This window comes from Bactrocera tryoni, chromosome 3 (genome assembly GCF_016617805.1).
Source record: "Bactrocera tryoni isolate S06 chromosome 3, CSIRO_BtryS06_freeze2, whole genome shotgun sequence".
NCBI classification, from domain to species: domain Eukaryota; kingdom Metazoa; phylum Arthropoda; class Insecta; order Diptera; family Tephritidae; genus Bactrocera; species Bactrocera tryoni.
This window is the reverse complement of record NC_052501.1, coordinates 2874677-2891119: the sequence shown is the minus strand read 5'-3', so window position 1 is coordinate 2891119 and position 16443 is coordinate 2874677. Positions and strand designations below refer to the sequence as shown.

At 40.1% G+C, this 16443-nt stretch overlaps 1 protein-coding gene across 1 annotated transcript; it reads right to left on the bottom strand.

The window, feature by feature from the left end:
- Positions 1-14717: 14717 nt before the first annotated feature.
- On the bottom strand, positions 14718-16443 carry LOC120773029 (adhesive plaque matrix protein-like). Its single transcript, XM_040101959.1, has 2 exons — positions 16377-16443; positions 14718-16315 (listed from the first exon to the last, which is right to left on the bottom strand). Exons 1-2 carry the CDS (start codon positions 16441-16443, stop codon positions 14718-14720), a joined length of 1665 nt encoding a protein of 554 aa, XP_039957893.1.

Below are 16443 nucleotides of genomic sequence, written 5' to 3'. Positions count from 1 at the left end.
GAATGAAATTTAAAAAAATTTAATTTTTCTTTGTAGACATTTTCAGCTCAAAGGGAAAAATTTTATGTATTCCGGAACAATTCCAATCCAAAAACCACCCTGTGAAAGAACAATCATCGTACCGTTGGACATAGTCAATAACACAACGCTACTAAATGGCAACGAACTATCCACCATGAGCTATGTATATGAGCGATCGGCAAACATCCGAACTGTTTCGAGGACAAAACCCTGAGATAAGAAATATTAAAAAGCGAATTCACAGAGTGGTGTCTTCTCTCTGCTGCCGTTTGACTTCTATTTTTCAAAACTCCCTCAGCCTCCAGAGAGAATTTCCGGTACCTCATACGCACATTATTGTACGATTTTCATATTAGACAATGGAATCGTCGGCATGTGTTCGAAAGTAATAAGCTATCTCTTCGACCTCCTTCGCTTCTTCTCTGTAAGGAGTTTGACACTTTCACCCACCAAATTCAAAGCAACATATTTACTAACTGGACGAAAGAGTACAGACTGAATATTAATATCACGGTCGATGCTGTTTCGACTGTCGACAAACCAAAGATTTTAGGTGTTACATTCGACAACCTCTTACAAAAATCCTCAAGTGGGTCTTGTGGAGAAAGGACAAAGAAACCTTTTTGGTAACATACTTACAAGGCAGTCAGCCGGCCAGTTATAAACTACGCCGCACCGATGTGGTCGCCTGGATTTAATCAAATACTGCTGAAGAATCTTTAAACGTGTCAGAATACTGCACTCCAAACGATTACAGGATGCCTTCTGATGTATCCTGTTGGACATTCACAAAGCGAGGCCCTCATAGTTCCATTCAAAGAACCAAATTAACTTATTTCCAAGCAGTTTCTACCAGAAGTTTTCACAGAAACTATGCCTGCTGCTTGAAGCAGGACCGTCTCTTAGAAACATCAAAATGTCTTTTCTTGATTACATCGACGACATCCAACAGTACGCCGACCAGACCTCGGACGCAACAAACACGAACTGACCGCCATTAACAACTTCACCGACTCGCTCTCAGTAAATGGCGTACTGAAAGTCAAAGCACCATCCGTTGCAGACGAGCTCGTGTTGTCGCAAAAATCGAGAGTGACCCGCAACTCCGTTTTGAGTACATTGGTACGTTAAACTCCTACTTATACAGAATCGACACCGACATACCAAATATATTTCCAGCGTGCACCTCTTTGCTTGTGCATCAAATCCCACTTATCTAACACCCTTCTCCGTATGTCTGTCGAAAGAGTACGTTTCTTAGGCCTACCGTTTGTTGACTTCGATGACAACCAACCAAAACCTTACCAACCAGCGGGTTGTATATAACTGCTACAACAACAATGACAGTAATTTTGGTTTCCTCGATTCCGTTCTGGTTATTTTTATGAGAAAGTTGCCCCACGCTCTGGAAGGCCTGTTGTCGAAAATATCGACAAAAGATGGAAGTCGTCGGCTGTCATGTAAGCACTATTTCTATTGACCAGAAACAAGACAATGTATAAAAACCGCTTGAAACCATTTAAATAAGGCTGGATATAAAAAGCTCGATGTATAGGTGCTTCCAAGTCAAGATTCATTTCTAGTGTGGGTCACTTACGACAACATCAAGCGAACACGGTCGTGGGTGGTCGAATCGCAGTGAGCCGATGCAAAGGGTTGACAAGCCACGAATGACTCTCAGAAAGTCTTCGATATGTGTTTGCTTGGATTGGCAGAGATGGCTGGGAATCACGGGCTGCTCCTTTAGCCAGACAATTAATTCTAACATATAGTATCAAAAATGTGATCGTCTGAAGGAAATAAAATTAAATTATAATTTAAGTAGGTTATTAGATTAAAGAACATAGATCTATTCGTTATCAACTCAAATATTTCGTAAGAATAAGGAATGATGCCTGTTGAAAGACCGCTCACAAAATCTTTAAGGAAAAATCAAAGCTTAAAACATGTTATATGTGTAGCTGTAGTATGAGCTCACTAGTACGCTACTAAACAAGCTAATCACAAACATAACTTGAAAACACACAGAACTTACGAAACTGAATGGATATTAGTGTATTGATACCAACAGATATTACACACACATACAGCCAATTATACGAGTGTGGTATATATTTGTGCATGCAAATGATGATGCATGAACCAACTGATTGCAATTACAGTTCATTATTTCACCGGTTTCACTTAGCTGAGGAAATTTATTACATTTGTTTAGTCTGTGTAGTCCCAAATCGGCAGGCCACTCAGTGCAACTCTAATACTATCACATCACAAGTTGTGAGTTAGTCATTTGAAGGGATCACGCCACAGAATATTTCTAACCGCAACATAAAGTGACAGAGCCGCTGCAGTTTCAGCTATATGATATGGAAATTAGATATGTTTACGTAGAGCTATTTCAGTGTGTGGGTTTGGGAGTTATGTAGATACAAATGAGCAGTGAATGCCAATAAACTGAATTAACTGAATGCAGCAAACTCACGGCTCAATCAGTTCCGCTTGGCCTACATTTCGATGAATGTTTGTGCGGTCTGATATGCAATATATTACCTGAGGTGCAGCTGAGTGACAACAAGTGGTGCCATGTAATACACTGAATCTGCAAATTGTTAGAGATTTCTCTGGATCAGTATAATTTTACAAATTTAAAAGCAGGGCCTCTTCCACAATTCTCGCTCCTTATGATTATGTTGATGAAAATGCTGGAAAGTTCATAAAAAGTAGCTTCAGATGGAGGGTTCTCAAAAGGAGAGTAAAATCTGGTTTCTCACAGATTTCAATGAGAAATTTGACTCAAGTGGTTGAAAAAGGTTTCAGTTTTAGCCAAGATTACAATGTATATATACGAAGGGAACTCCGATAAAAGGAAGATTTGGCTATTTGGCATATACAATGCACATTCTCGAAATTTTAGTATTTTTCTGTGTAAACCACGAGCTTCGATATGTGAGGTTTTCTTTAGAGTTGAGAGAGGCGATTCTAATTACCATCTCCAAATCTGACTATTAAGCACTACATTCGACTCTTTTGGATGCCTAACCTAAACTTAAAGCACACTTATCATTTGATAGGTCTGATATGAGGCTGAAGATCTCAAGTACTGTGTTTCTTTTGCTTAGGGCTACTTTTTTGGAATTTTCTTATCAAAATATCCACATCTATTTCGTGTTTTAATATCCATATCCATCAATATCGGCGCTTTTAGGCTAATAAGCAATTTTTGTTGAAAGTTCTGTTCTAATGAAGTCTGAGTGTCGGTCCGTGTTCACTTTCCTACTGGGTCAGGCCTTACGCCCTTCTCTTAAATACTTACAAGCATAATGCTTGCAACATGCTGGCATTGCCGACAGCGCAGCGACAAATTGCCAACCATGATTTTTCGACGACAAGGCAAAAAGCATTAAAAGCAACAACAACAATAACAATAACAACAAAACCCAAATAGCTGATAATCGATAGTCATAGCGCAACACGCGTAATTGAATACAAATCAATCAAATGAGATCGAAACCACTCGATTTGGCAGCGACGTGGGCCGCATGCACGCACACAAGCGCCGCTGGCGCCTTTCACACACACACACAGCAGTGGGTAGCTGTAAGGATATGAAAGCAGGCAGACGAACAATTCCTTGATGTTGAGGCAAGCAAATGTGGGTGTGTGTGCTTTTGATTTTGATGGATACAATTTGCAACGCGCTCTACCTACACACACACACAAACACAAACATGCATGTCGTGCGCTGTGCGCCATCATTAGCGTTGCGCTTACAATTTATTGGCAATGTCGCATGCGAAAGCAGCGTTGGCAGCACAGAGAGCGGAGAGAGCGGCGGGTGCGGAAAGCAAACGAAATATTTTACTACAACTACATGCTGTTGCACCAATTTGAGCGGCGCAAAAAAAGAGTTACAAATGGGTGGATAAATGGATGAAAGCCGACACACCCACACCGCTGCACACAAACACACACACGCACACATAAATGCCCACATCATTACACAGACGGACTCGCATGCGACCGTAGCGAAGCAGGCAAGCAAGCAAGACTAATGGATGCGTCTAATAGCAGCGACAACATGACATGTGATGTGGCAAATTTAAAATGTGTTGCATGCTTGCCCACGTGGCGCCACCGAGCGCCGGACAGCAGCGGCATTTTGCATAAAGTCCACCAGGAGCGAGCGAAAAAAGCAGTGAAATAATGTTGGGCGGATCAAACATGCAGCGTCAGAATAATGGATTATCTCTCCGCTCGACACACACACACACACACATACACTCAAATGTATGTCGGCGCGTGGACGAAGGGCCGCAAGGCTGCAGGGATAAATGCATTTGCGTCGCAACAAATGGCTTAACATTGTGTTGGTGTAGAAATACTAAATTTATCATGACATCAGCGCTGATGGCACTGTGATGCAATAAATATGACAATGTGCTTATTTGTTTTTATTAGTTGCATTGCAATCGACAAATGCATATGTGTGTGTGTGTGTGGCATATGTGTAGCTGCTGTTTACTGCCATGAAATGTCATTTGGTCGTTTGCGGCAACGTGAGTTCCGAGATTTATTTCACATAGTAATTAAAAACCCATATCAAATGGCTCTGGCGCAAACAGTTGTCCGCCCGATTTTAATCGTTTTTGCATTTCGAAAATGTACGTATCTTCTTCATATAATATATGTTCATATATATACAAATATAATTTCCTATAAAATATTGGTACTGATATTGTATATGTATGCGTTTACATATGAAAGCTCTTTTAAGGCTTCGAAATCACTAAACTGAAGTTGCTAAGAATTTTAAAACATCAATAGTTCGAATTTGCCTATATTTTTAATACTAACTGTTTGGAAAGCCACCTAACTAAGAGCGTAAGTGAGAATAGGTTATATTGGTCGGCTTCCACGCCATACTTCCATCGACATTTAGATAATAGCGAAGAGAAGCATAGAGGTGTCGCAGCGTCTTTCTCATGCCTGCTTTCTTGCACTTTTTGCAAATATCGTCCTTACTTATTCTTTTCCGGTTCAAAAATGATGCCAGTAGGTTGGGAGTTGTCATTAGTCCAACAACCGTCCTGCGATACTTTCGAGGCCATATATGTAAAAAGCTTACGTGGTTTTCTTCGGGACTCTTGCTCATGATTAGAACATCCTGCATGGCCTTAAGCCATCCCAACTCGTCTAAATCCTAAACTGAAAGCATACTTCAGTTACATATGAACATAAGGAATATAGTATGTGTCATAAAGATAATGGAAAAGATTTAAGAACATTTATATAAAAATATATTTTCAGCAGCGATATCACTTTCCGATTAATTAAGGCTCCATTAGAAATGATATTAGTAAGCTCGAATCGCTTAAATGGTTCGAACGAGCAGAACCGAGCCGATTCCCGTCCCGTATATGAGGTAATCTGCGATAGCCGAGTTGTAGACGAAAGGGTCACAGGTTGCGGTTAGGAAAGATCTTTAGATATAAGCGTTAGTTGTGAACCAACAATGAGTCCTCGATACAGTTCAGCGGCTGGGAAGGAACAATCTTAGAGAGGTTTTGGTTATACTGAATTTCTCTTAAATTCTAAGTACTCATAATGTCTCCAGTAACATAGCGATAATTTTTGCAACATTCAATTACTATTGTCGGTAGCTAATCTCGTAGGTTTGGTAATGGTATCGTTCAGTAGTCTTCGAAGAAGTCTACTACCTCGAATAAGAGTTAATTTCAATATGAATCAAGCGTCATAAATCGAGGTAATCCTCTGCTCAGCCTGCTCAACGGATTTGGACACAATGTGTGTAACATAAATACGCGGTCTGTAGCAGAATCAGCCGATAAGGAGCCGAAGGTATCAATCACTCGGATGACACCACTCGAAGCATATCTAACGGAGTAGCGAGATTTCAAGTTCACTCTTATGGTGTAGCGATTTTAAGAACTAGAGCTGACCATATATTCCAACTGTTTCAAACTGTCAGTACAATTTATCAATTATTCAGATTTATCGATAAAAAATGTACTCTTTTTACTGTCTCTGCAGCTCTAAAGGTAGTTTATTTTCATCAATTTTGAGTAACTAAAGTAAAGTTTTTAGAAGTAATTCGAATGAAAACTGAGCTTGTGATGCCGCTAAAGCTGCTTGTCATTTATGAATTGATTCGCAGTTACATACAAATTCATTGTAAATCAAGCCGATGAATCTTCGCCTTAAGCAAAAGTTACCTAAAAGGGAGAATACAAATATTTGCAGACAATCAATTTTCTATGGGTTAGAATTTAAAATATCGTCGGATCGATATTGGTCCTAACGAAATGGCGTTTACATATGGGCAGATTCGATTACCCCTTTCCAACAACCACTATAGATCGTAAGCCCTCTAGTTGATAAGTATTTGGAAGGTGGTCTGCAACTTGTTGATTTCACTACGAGGAATATCTGATACGTTCCTCCCCGTAGTAAACAAGATAAATGAAATTCTGATGAAAATTTGATTTGCTCAAATACTGAAACGCAATGCCAGCGAAACATGTCTACTCAGGTATGAATATGGAATGGCTGACGGGAGTTTCAATTCCAACAATAACCATATCAATGCACCAAAGCATGGGTATGTCTGCCAAGGCAATCGGCAGCTGCAGCTAACAAGTGCAATAAAACGCAAGCAAGTTGCAACACAATAAAAACTGCATAACCCTTGTGGCAACTCAGCCCGACTTCGCATATTTGACAGTTTCCACGACGCGCACCCGCCCAGCCGCCCATCTGCAGGTGCACGCACCCAAAGTTATGGTGGTGCAGCAGAAAATGATTAATTATGCAATATTGCAATTGCCCTGAAAATTAAAATGCAAATATTACTTTAACTTGTTGTTGTTGTGAAAGTAAGGCTGGGCGTTGGGGAGGTGTGCGCTCTTAATTGGTTTATGAAGCTTAAGGAGCCCTTGCCCGGTGGAATGGTTTCGAGCCCTACACTCTTAGGTGTTCCAGTTACAAGTGACAGACCGTCGCTTCCAATGCCATACTTGAATGCTTTTAGTCGCACACACACACACACACACATTAGAAATGAATTAATATAGTTGCAGGGGTTATTAAGTGCATAAGTAATTATAAGATACAGAAATAAGATGTGGTTGTATCTGTCACTGTGAGTCCTTTTTGAATATGCTCCCAATCCTGAATGTCATCAGCACGCAGTATTGGGTCGGATGTGTATGACATCCGAGGTCCAAACAAAGGGAACTAGTTAGTCTTTGCTAACAAGTATGTATGTAAAAGACATCTGTTTTGGCTTCTGATTCCATGTAATAAGAGGCTTACGCCTTATCCAGAAGGGGATCTGTTTTCTAATATTGTATGAAAATTCTCTTTAAACGAGGGAAATTTCGCCTTGAAGATTGTTTTGCTATTTTGCCGTTGCGCTGCGTCAGGGGTGTCCCCGTTCTTGGAGAAGGGAGCATACCGTTAAACTTTTAGACACTTTTTGGCATATATAGAAAAGAAGCAAATATTTCTTACCCAGAGAAGAATGGAATTGAGTTGCCTGATTAGTAATGCTAGTAATTACTTAAGCAATTTGCTTCATGAACATCCGAGGTTTCAAGTGATTAATACATATCATATTATATCACATCACTTTCTCACGGCATCTGTCTAAACATTACTGGAATTGATCTAGATTTGATTCGGAAAATAACTATAATTATTTGGTGATCTAATGACTTTTGGATCTGTAAGGTTTTAGCTTGTATTCAATGAGCTTACATCATATTCGAGGGAATCGTATCATAACAGATCACATGTCATATGATCAAATCAAGCCATTTGAAATCATATCGGCTTGTCATCCTTCATTTGAAGACCTCCTTTTTTTAAAGTAGGGAGAAGCATCAAACGCCGGAATGTGCGGAACTTCAATCCGCTTAACCTAACCTACTCCCAACTCCAGACTCTCCCACGGAACCACTTGATTAAGTATTACTTCGTGGGAGTGATAAGATATTTAAGTCTCCTCTATGGTACGGACTGACGGACGTTTACTTTACTCTAACGGCTTCTATAATAGGAACGCTCTTTTGACATTTCGCTCACGATCCAAAAGCGAGCCGAAATTATTAAAACTTACTACCGAAGTTCGGAGTCAGTGGCTTTAACCTTAAGAGCGGGTTTTTCAATAAGAGCGCTTCGAAAACGTTTGCGATGTTTTCTTTTCAGTTTTTTCATGATATCGCTTCGCTGACAGCTTTCCAGTTCTCAGTGGACTGTCGTTAAATTTTCCACCATAAAACTACCACCGGATGTAGTTACTCTATCTCTATAATATTGCCTCTAAATACTTATCATTTTTATTTGTTAAATCACATCATATCATCACAAAATATCACATCACGTCGCAAGAAATGGCACAGGAACGATATAACAGTAAGTTCTGTGGGCACTAAATAACTTCACATTATACAATATTACCGCTATACTAACAAATTTTATTCCAATCGGGATATGTGTTTTCTCGCTGTGCACTAAGTTCCATTCTCACTTTTACTTGCTTGAGCAATTCACTCTTCCAACTAGCAGGTGGGCAACTGCTATAAATAATATCCATTAATGCACATATTTACCTCAGATTTTCTAGTAAGCCCTCGTCACTGCCGTTGCAACAACTTTCTTTATGTTTTCATTTCTCATTTGTGTTTAATTCATTTTGAATGGACTGCTTTCCCGTCTTCCCCTCACAAAAGAAATTATCTTGTCTTTCTGCTGCAATTTTCCATTTAGTTTTAGCTCTATTTTATTTTTATTCACGCATTCTGCTCATATTATTATTTACCGTAATTGTCGTAGCGGCATCGTGATCTATGCTTTAATTGACATAATTGTTATTCTTGTTTCTGTGCATTTTAATATCGCTTTTGCCTGCGTGTGACGTCATGCAATACATCGCGACAGCCAGAAAGGTTTTATTATTATCTCTACGCTATTTTTTCCCTGTGGTAAATCAGCTTCGTAAACTACTTTACAACTAGTAGCGAACGAAACTAATTCCGTAAAAGCCATTGGTTTTTCTGTGAGTTGTATGCCAGAAAAATTCAGTTCTCTCTTTTTGGTCGGAAATTGATACTCAGTTTGTGATATGTCGATCTGATATTTTCTCCCTTTCTGTCCTTTTCCCACCAAGAAGCTGCCCATTTGTCGGAAACGGTAATATAAAGCCAATATAGCATAGAGCTGCCGTGCAAACTGAACAATCGGAATGCAGTTCTGGTATGGAGAAAATCTTTATTTGACAAGACATATTGACAAAATGTAGCGGGGGTTACTGCCTATTTAAGTAATGCAAACTCCGAAAGAATTGCTGAGATCAGGCTAGATTTATGCTGCCTTACAACTTCAGGTAAATAATGTGTTTGTTCACTGCACTATTCCTAATGAGAAATTAAATAACTACATATTTCCTCAATAAACCTTTGACGTATGTATGTGCATTCACACATTATCCCACACTCATACATATATGTATGTCTTCAGCATTATAACTGTACATAACAGGCAAATGCTTCTGAGTGAGGCAGCTGTAACCACAAGCAGGCAAGTATACAATTTCCGATCGGTATGAATGCATCCGCATAGATGCAAGTGTTCTTTATGATTAGAAGAACAACAACCAGATAGCTGTAAAGGAGTGCAGGCAAATACATATGTACATAATCCACTTCTATGCAAGCGAATACAGGAGTATGTGTACATATAAGGCGAACGCGGAACTATAAGCTCAGTTAAAGGACTATCAAGTAGAAGAAGAAAGGCAGCAATAACAACAACAACAATAACAGGCAATAACAACATACGCTTGACATGTCAACAGCATAAATATTTACATTTTGATTGCACAAAAGTCGCTTGTAGAATTAATTTACATGCGACAAAGGAGCGAAGGCAATGGCGGCGACGAGGCAGAGGGTGCAGAAGCCGCACCAATCAATTGAGTCGTAAAGCGTGCATATACATATGTATATAATGGAATCTGCTGAGGTAGAACGAAAAAATGTAGAGAAGAGACGAGCGGAAATAATAAAGACTGAAATGTAAACCGTTAAACCAGAAGAAATTGACGCTTTAAAGAGGTGGGAAAGACAAAAAGCGGAGTGTGCATAAGAGGGCATGGCTATAATTAGAGAAGTAAAATGATTTTCGTCGAATAGCTCCATTTGTTCGTGGAGAACGTTAAAGTCGTACATTCCCCTGCAAATCCGAATGGTTGGAGTGTTCATGTTAAGAAGAAGAGCCGTCGATTCGAGTTTGAAAACCAATGAGACGCATTCCGACGCTCGATTTACTTGCGTTATGGATTCATGTGAGTAAAACCCGAGTGTCCAGACGAAACTTCGAGTTTATTCCTAGTATGGCTAAAGGCAGGGATATACGATATTTTGGGTTTGACTCCGGAAACGTAGGCTTCGCTGATAAGTGTGTGATTTCCCTGACTCGTATAGTGAACAGAACGTTCAAAAGAGCCCGAAAAACATAAAATTAGTAGCCTCTCAAATACTGAACTTTTTGGTTTATTGAAAACTGCTGCGCTGTGAAGGGATTGATTGAACAATGTGTTTCTCCTTGAAACGAAACCTGTTTTGCACTTGGCTAAAGACTCTTAGTAAAATTTCCACAGCCTAATTAGGAAATATTTAAAAAACAATAATCTCATCGAGTCGAGATTTGGCATAGAAGCTGTTATAAAGTGAGAGTTATTCTTGCACCAATACATATGAACAATGACGAAGACAAATTTAAGAAACTTAAATTTTTTCAAATTGTTATACTTTTTCGTCATACTGTGATGGCGAACAATGAAAGCACTTACAACTGGTACTTCTCCAGCAGTTATGTAGACGAAAATACGCAAACACATGTAACTGTAAATACGCAAATATTGCAAGCATTCGTGGGTCCACATACGGTGCTCTTGAATATGGCCAATCTGCTGGCAAACTGACCTAGCGCCGTGAGCGAATTTTCTCGCTTTCATAAAATGCAACACCTGCACATACGAACACGAACATACACATACACATCAGCAAATGCACTATGGCTAACGGAGATCTGGAAAGTGTTACAAGGTTCCGGCACATTTTCAGAGCACTTGAAAGCGTTTCTAGCCATTGGCGCTACATCCGGTCAAGGAGGCAACTTTTAATGAGAGAGCTGAGATGCACGAGCATCTAAATAAACATGGCGAGGGGAAATAGTGTTTGCAAGTTTCAAGTGATTCAACCCTACAAGAAAAAGTTGTAAGCTTTTTCAATGGGAAGTTTTGTTTAGTGGTTGGATTGGTTTAAAATATATCATCTTAAGTTCAGTTAACTTGAAATTTGATAAACGCAGTGAACTCTGTTGCAGCTTACTTAAATTCTATCTGGTTTGCACAAATTTGGTTTAGTCTATAGTAGACTTATTGGCGGTTAACTGAGCCTTTAATATATATTTTTGGTAGTCGAAAAAGTATTTTCGTATTTTGTCAATCGATGTCGTTGCAGTCGAGTATCTCCAGTGCTACCAATCACATTGTGCCATACCATACAGTGTTGGAAATGTGAGATTTTAAGCTTCATTTAACCAAAAAAAAATTAGGGGAAGTTGAAAAAAAGTTACAGCTGTTCTAAAATGAGTGAAAATAATAAAGAAATTCGCTATATTTTAAAATTTTTGTATTAAAAAGGGAAAAATGCCACGCAAGACACCAATGAACTTTGTGACGGAGACGATGCTGTGTCAGTTCGTGTAGCTCAACAATGGTTTGCTCGTTTCCGTTCTGGAAGTTTCGATGTGAAAGATGCACCTTGTCCTGGTCGACATATCGTTCAAAAAGTCATTGAAAGATTGACCAGGACCGTCACATAAGCAGCCATGGCATTGCCAAGTAACTCAACAGTCATCCTTAAACGGTTTTGAACCATTTCAAAAAGGCTAGCCACAAAAAGACGATGTTTGGGTACCACATGAATTGTCTGTGAAAACTTAATGGTCCGAATTAACATCTACGATTCTTTGCTGAAACTAAATGAAATCGAACCATTTCTGAAGCGAATGGTAACAGAAGACGAAAAATGGAAAAAATACGAAAATACTGTGTGAAATTTGGTCCAAGCGCAATGAAGCTCAACAAATGGTCGCAAAACCAGGATGGACAACTCGAAAGCTTATGCTGAGTGTTTGCTGGAATTGCAAAGGAATCATTCACTATGAGCTGCTCCAGCCTGATCGAAAGATTGATTCTACATTTTTCTGTCAACAACTGATGAGATTGAAGAAAGCCATCGAAACAAAACTACCGACAAAACTGATCAACAGAAAGGGCTTCATCTTCCATCAGGACAACGTTAGACCACACACATCTTTGATGATTCGGCAAAAACTGTGAGAGCTTGGCTGGGAAGTTTTGATGCATCCATTTATTTCTGTCAATATTTTTATTATTTGTTTCTGTCAATACAGAACTCTTTTAATGGAGTAAAGAGAAGTTCAAGAGAGGCTTGCGAAAATGACTTGTCGCAGTTTTTCGCCGAGAAACCAGAAAAGTCTTACAGTGATGGAATAATGTCTCTAGCGGATATATAAAAAAAGTGGTCGATCAAATTGGTACGTATGTATCATTAAAGTTCATAAAAAAAAAAAATTGAAGTTTGAGTAGAAATACGAAAAGCCTTTTTCGTCTACCTTTCATTTACAAAGTTTGCCGCTAAAGAAAAATCGGAGACCAAATATAAAGTCTGTAAGTACATATATAAAAGTCGAATCCGAAGATATCGGAGAGACATATGTGGCAAGAATTTGATTTCTATGAGACTCTAAACGTGCCATTTGCTGTTTTGATTAATGAATTTCGCAGTTAAGGGAATAGTCTTTCTCCTACACCAAAGAATTCAAAAATCATACGTAATACGGTTTCTGGTATTCCTCAATTAGACCATTAATGTTGATGCTCATCGATGCGTCTAAAAGTAGTCCTTATAAAGTAAAGTAATTGATGCGATTTATGCAAATCTGTGTCTGTGGCCATAATCATTCCGTAGGCAGCAAAGCGACACCGGAGCAAACATTGACCGGACAGAATACGTCGGTGTCAAAGCAAATATTTTCTAATATTCACATGCAAAGAGATAATACTGTAATTCAAATATAATTAATCGAATATTTTGTATGTATGCAGCCATATTACTACTTAATTTCAATCAATCTTATGCTAATTTATACACTCAACTTATTATTGACTATGGACCCAGCTCGTTGACACTTACACGCTTATAAATACAGTTGTGAGAGTTTTCTTGCTGTTGCTTGCATTTAAATGACATTTCCGACAGATTTACCTTAAAGCCGGTATCGAATGATCTGAGAGACAATCGGTCTAATTTCAATGACCAATACTCACATATCATTTGTTGTTTGAACAGTTCAGATTAGCCGTCGTTTGCCTGTTAGCTGCCGTTGTATAAGCCGCTTTGGGCGCCACTTTGGTCCACGCACGACAATTGCAAAGCTGAGTCATCAAACTTTGATATTGTGATGCGATTGCGCTCCCCCACGACCGTCTCGTCGTCGTCTGACTTGGGAGACTTCGCTGCTGCAGTCGATAGCTCAAATGTATGCAAATCACTTGCGGTTGTCATAGCACCTGCCGCACACGAACGGCCGAACTCGCAGCATACCGCAGGAAGCGCACCGATTCTCGGTCATTGTGCTCGCTTTCCTGCCGTAAATGGCTGCTAGGTCGGTGCGTGTGCAATGCTCTATGTGCGCTTGTTGGTGGGGTAATTCTGAACTGTTAGTTGGAATATTTAATAGGTGAGCATTGCCATTGTCTCAATGTAATCCGCTTAGACGCTTTGTTTACGTTGTCGTCGTTGCACTGATTATTATGCAAATTGTCAACTTATTAGGCGTGGGGGAGAGCTTAAGTGAGCAGCGCTAAGAGCGGGTGCTCGATACACCTTAGCTGCGCTGAGCTGAGCCCCCGAAATCATCATGCAAAGCCCACAAAGTGATTTTATGTGCTCAGCAAATAACTGGATAAGTGCTTTCTGCGAGTTTGTCTGTCGTACGGAGGCGGTGGAAGTTAACAAGCCGATTGCAACGTGATAAACTGTAAACACAATCTTAATTGCTTGTTTAGCAGTTTGTATTCGCTTTTAAAATAAATAGTTGACTAATTTTATTTGCTCCACTTTGGTTGAAATACTGCAAAGAAATGAAGCTGGTATCACCTTGCTGCAAAGACCGGAGACACTTTTCCCTTTCTCCTATAAAAACGGTAGCATAAGCCTTTAAAAAGGTTATAAAATCAGATGGAAACCCTGTTTCAGAATATTTTTATAGCGCAGGTGTTTCGATCTTCCCAAGCGACATAGCTTTGCTCTTCGGGCTCGTGAAAAGTTCACAGAAGATCCGATGTTTTCGAGCCAAATTTTGTTCAGCGATGAAGTCCACAAGACATAATAAACATTCCCCATTAAGTTTGAAATTTCTGAGTTTTTTCTTAAAAAAAGTGGATATTCTCGAAATGAAACACCTATTATTTATAGAGTTAAAATATTCAAAGAAAGTATTTATTTATAATAAAAATAATAAATTATATTTTGTAAGTCTGAATTAAAAATCTAATTAAATGCAATAGAATATTAATAGAAACCCTAGACTTTTCTTCTTGCTTGCATGTGCTCCGACAGATAGCCCTCGTTCTCGGCGTCATTCGCGTATGCTCGGTATTGCTTCGTGTTCGGCGCTGTAGACAGCTGCTCAATGCTATTTCTCACATAAACGGGAGCTGGGTAGGGCAGAGCGTGGGTGTATGATACCTTCGGGTAACTGGACTGATAGTTATATTGTGGGTATAGCGTGGGCTGGTAGCCGCTTTCCGAATAACTTGCGATCTTCGCATACGAACGAGTTTGTATGCCGCTCTCGTCGCGTTTCACTTTTGTATGCCTTCCTCTAATTGGAATTTTGGTTGACGTCGACGCTGAGTCTATGTGATCATTTGGTAGTCGTGGTTTGGCGGTAGACTTCGCTTTCGGTTTTTTGTTAATTTTCGGCATTTTTGAAGCTGAGGCTGACTTTTTAGGCTTTGCTGAAGTCTTATGGTTCTCCCTAATGCGTTCATCGTAATAATTTTTGTAGGGTTCTTGGTCTAATGCCACAAAACTGCCTCTGTTGGGTGGTGGACCATAGTTGTAGCTGGGTTCAGAGTTTTGCGAAGGACTTTCGCGATTTACAGCTACCCTCTGATTGGAATAATGGCTTGTATAGCTGCTTGGCTGAGGGTTGTAAGAATCGCTTGGGTAAGCGCTTGGGGGAGGATCTGAATAGGCGCCTGGAGTGGCGTCGTAATAAGGACCAGGATTATTGCTTGCGGGAGAGGAGGCAAAAGGGCCAGAATAGGCGCTTGGGTAACTGCGAGTATTAGGGCCTGGATTATTTGTTGCGTAAATATCTGGATAGGCAGTAAAAGTTGTCGGCTCGCTGGAATACGGATTGTAGTAAGGTGTTTGCCAATACCAGGGATTGTTATAACTACCGTAAGGCGAGTAAGGACTCTGCGCTGCCGAGTATGGATACGCAACAGCTGGTGATGGTGGTGGAGGCGGTGGTGCTTGATGTTGAGGTGCATATTGAGTTGGTGGGGCCACTGGCAGTAACACCGGGTATGGTCTATGTTTCCTGCGCTTCCGTTTCGGTCGCTTAGTTGTAGTGTGATGATAATGCTGATCGTCATCATCACCATGATTCTCATCTTCTCTCAGCACCACAATACAATTTACGACCGGTGCCAACTTGTTCATATTCCACGGTATTTCAATGCTACTAAAATGTTCCCCGCTATGGTCTTCATGCGAGTGATCTTCATGGTACTGTTGTTGAACATAATGATAGTAGTCATCCTCCGAACTTTCATGACTCTCACTGTCGTCTGAGCGGCCTTGTCGGTTGTGATGCTCATGGTAGCCATGATACTCGTGATGATGCTGGCTCTCTGGACTTTCTTCAGTTCTTATGACACAAAGTGGATAACTGGCGTTCGGTGATTTTTGCGCCGGCATAAAGGAACCGAAGATGTTAGGAAAACGCAAACTCGTAACCCAGCCCGTTGTCAAACCGGCCAATGCCGCGAGGCCACCATTTATGAGACGACCCTCCGATACAACCGTCTCACCATCAGTTAGGCTGAGTATTGCCTCATACTCAGCCTGTGTGATGGGACGAAAGCTTGTGAGTTTTTCGGGCTTTGTATCTATGCCGGGATGAATGCGTTAAGTGAAAGCGAATTTAATGCCAAATAAGTGTAAGCTTACCTCCGTTTGCCGCATGAAATGACCAGCAAAGCGCTGTGACCACCAATAACACGCGCTGAATTAACAT

Coding starts and splice junctions, on each gene's coding strand:
- LOC120773029 (XM_040101959.1), bottom strand. CDS start 16,443: ATGTTAATTCAGCGCGTGTTATTGGTGGTCACAGCGCTTTGCTGGTCA. Junction 16,316..16,376: donor ATTTCATGCGGCAAACGGAG/GTAAGCTTACAC, acceptor ATCCCGGCATAG/ATACAAAGCCCGAAAAACTC.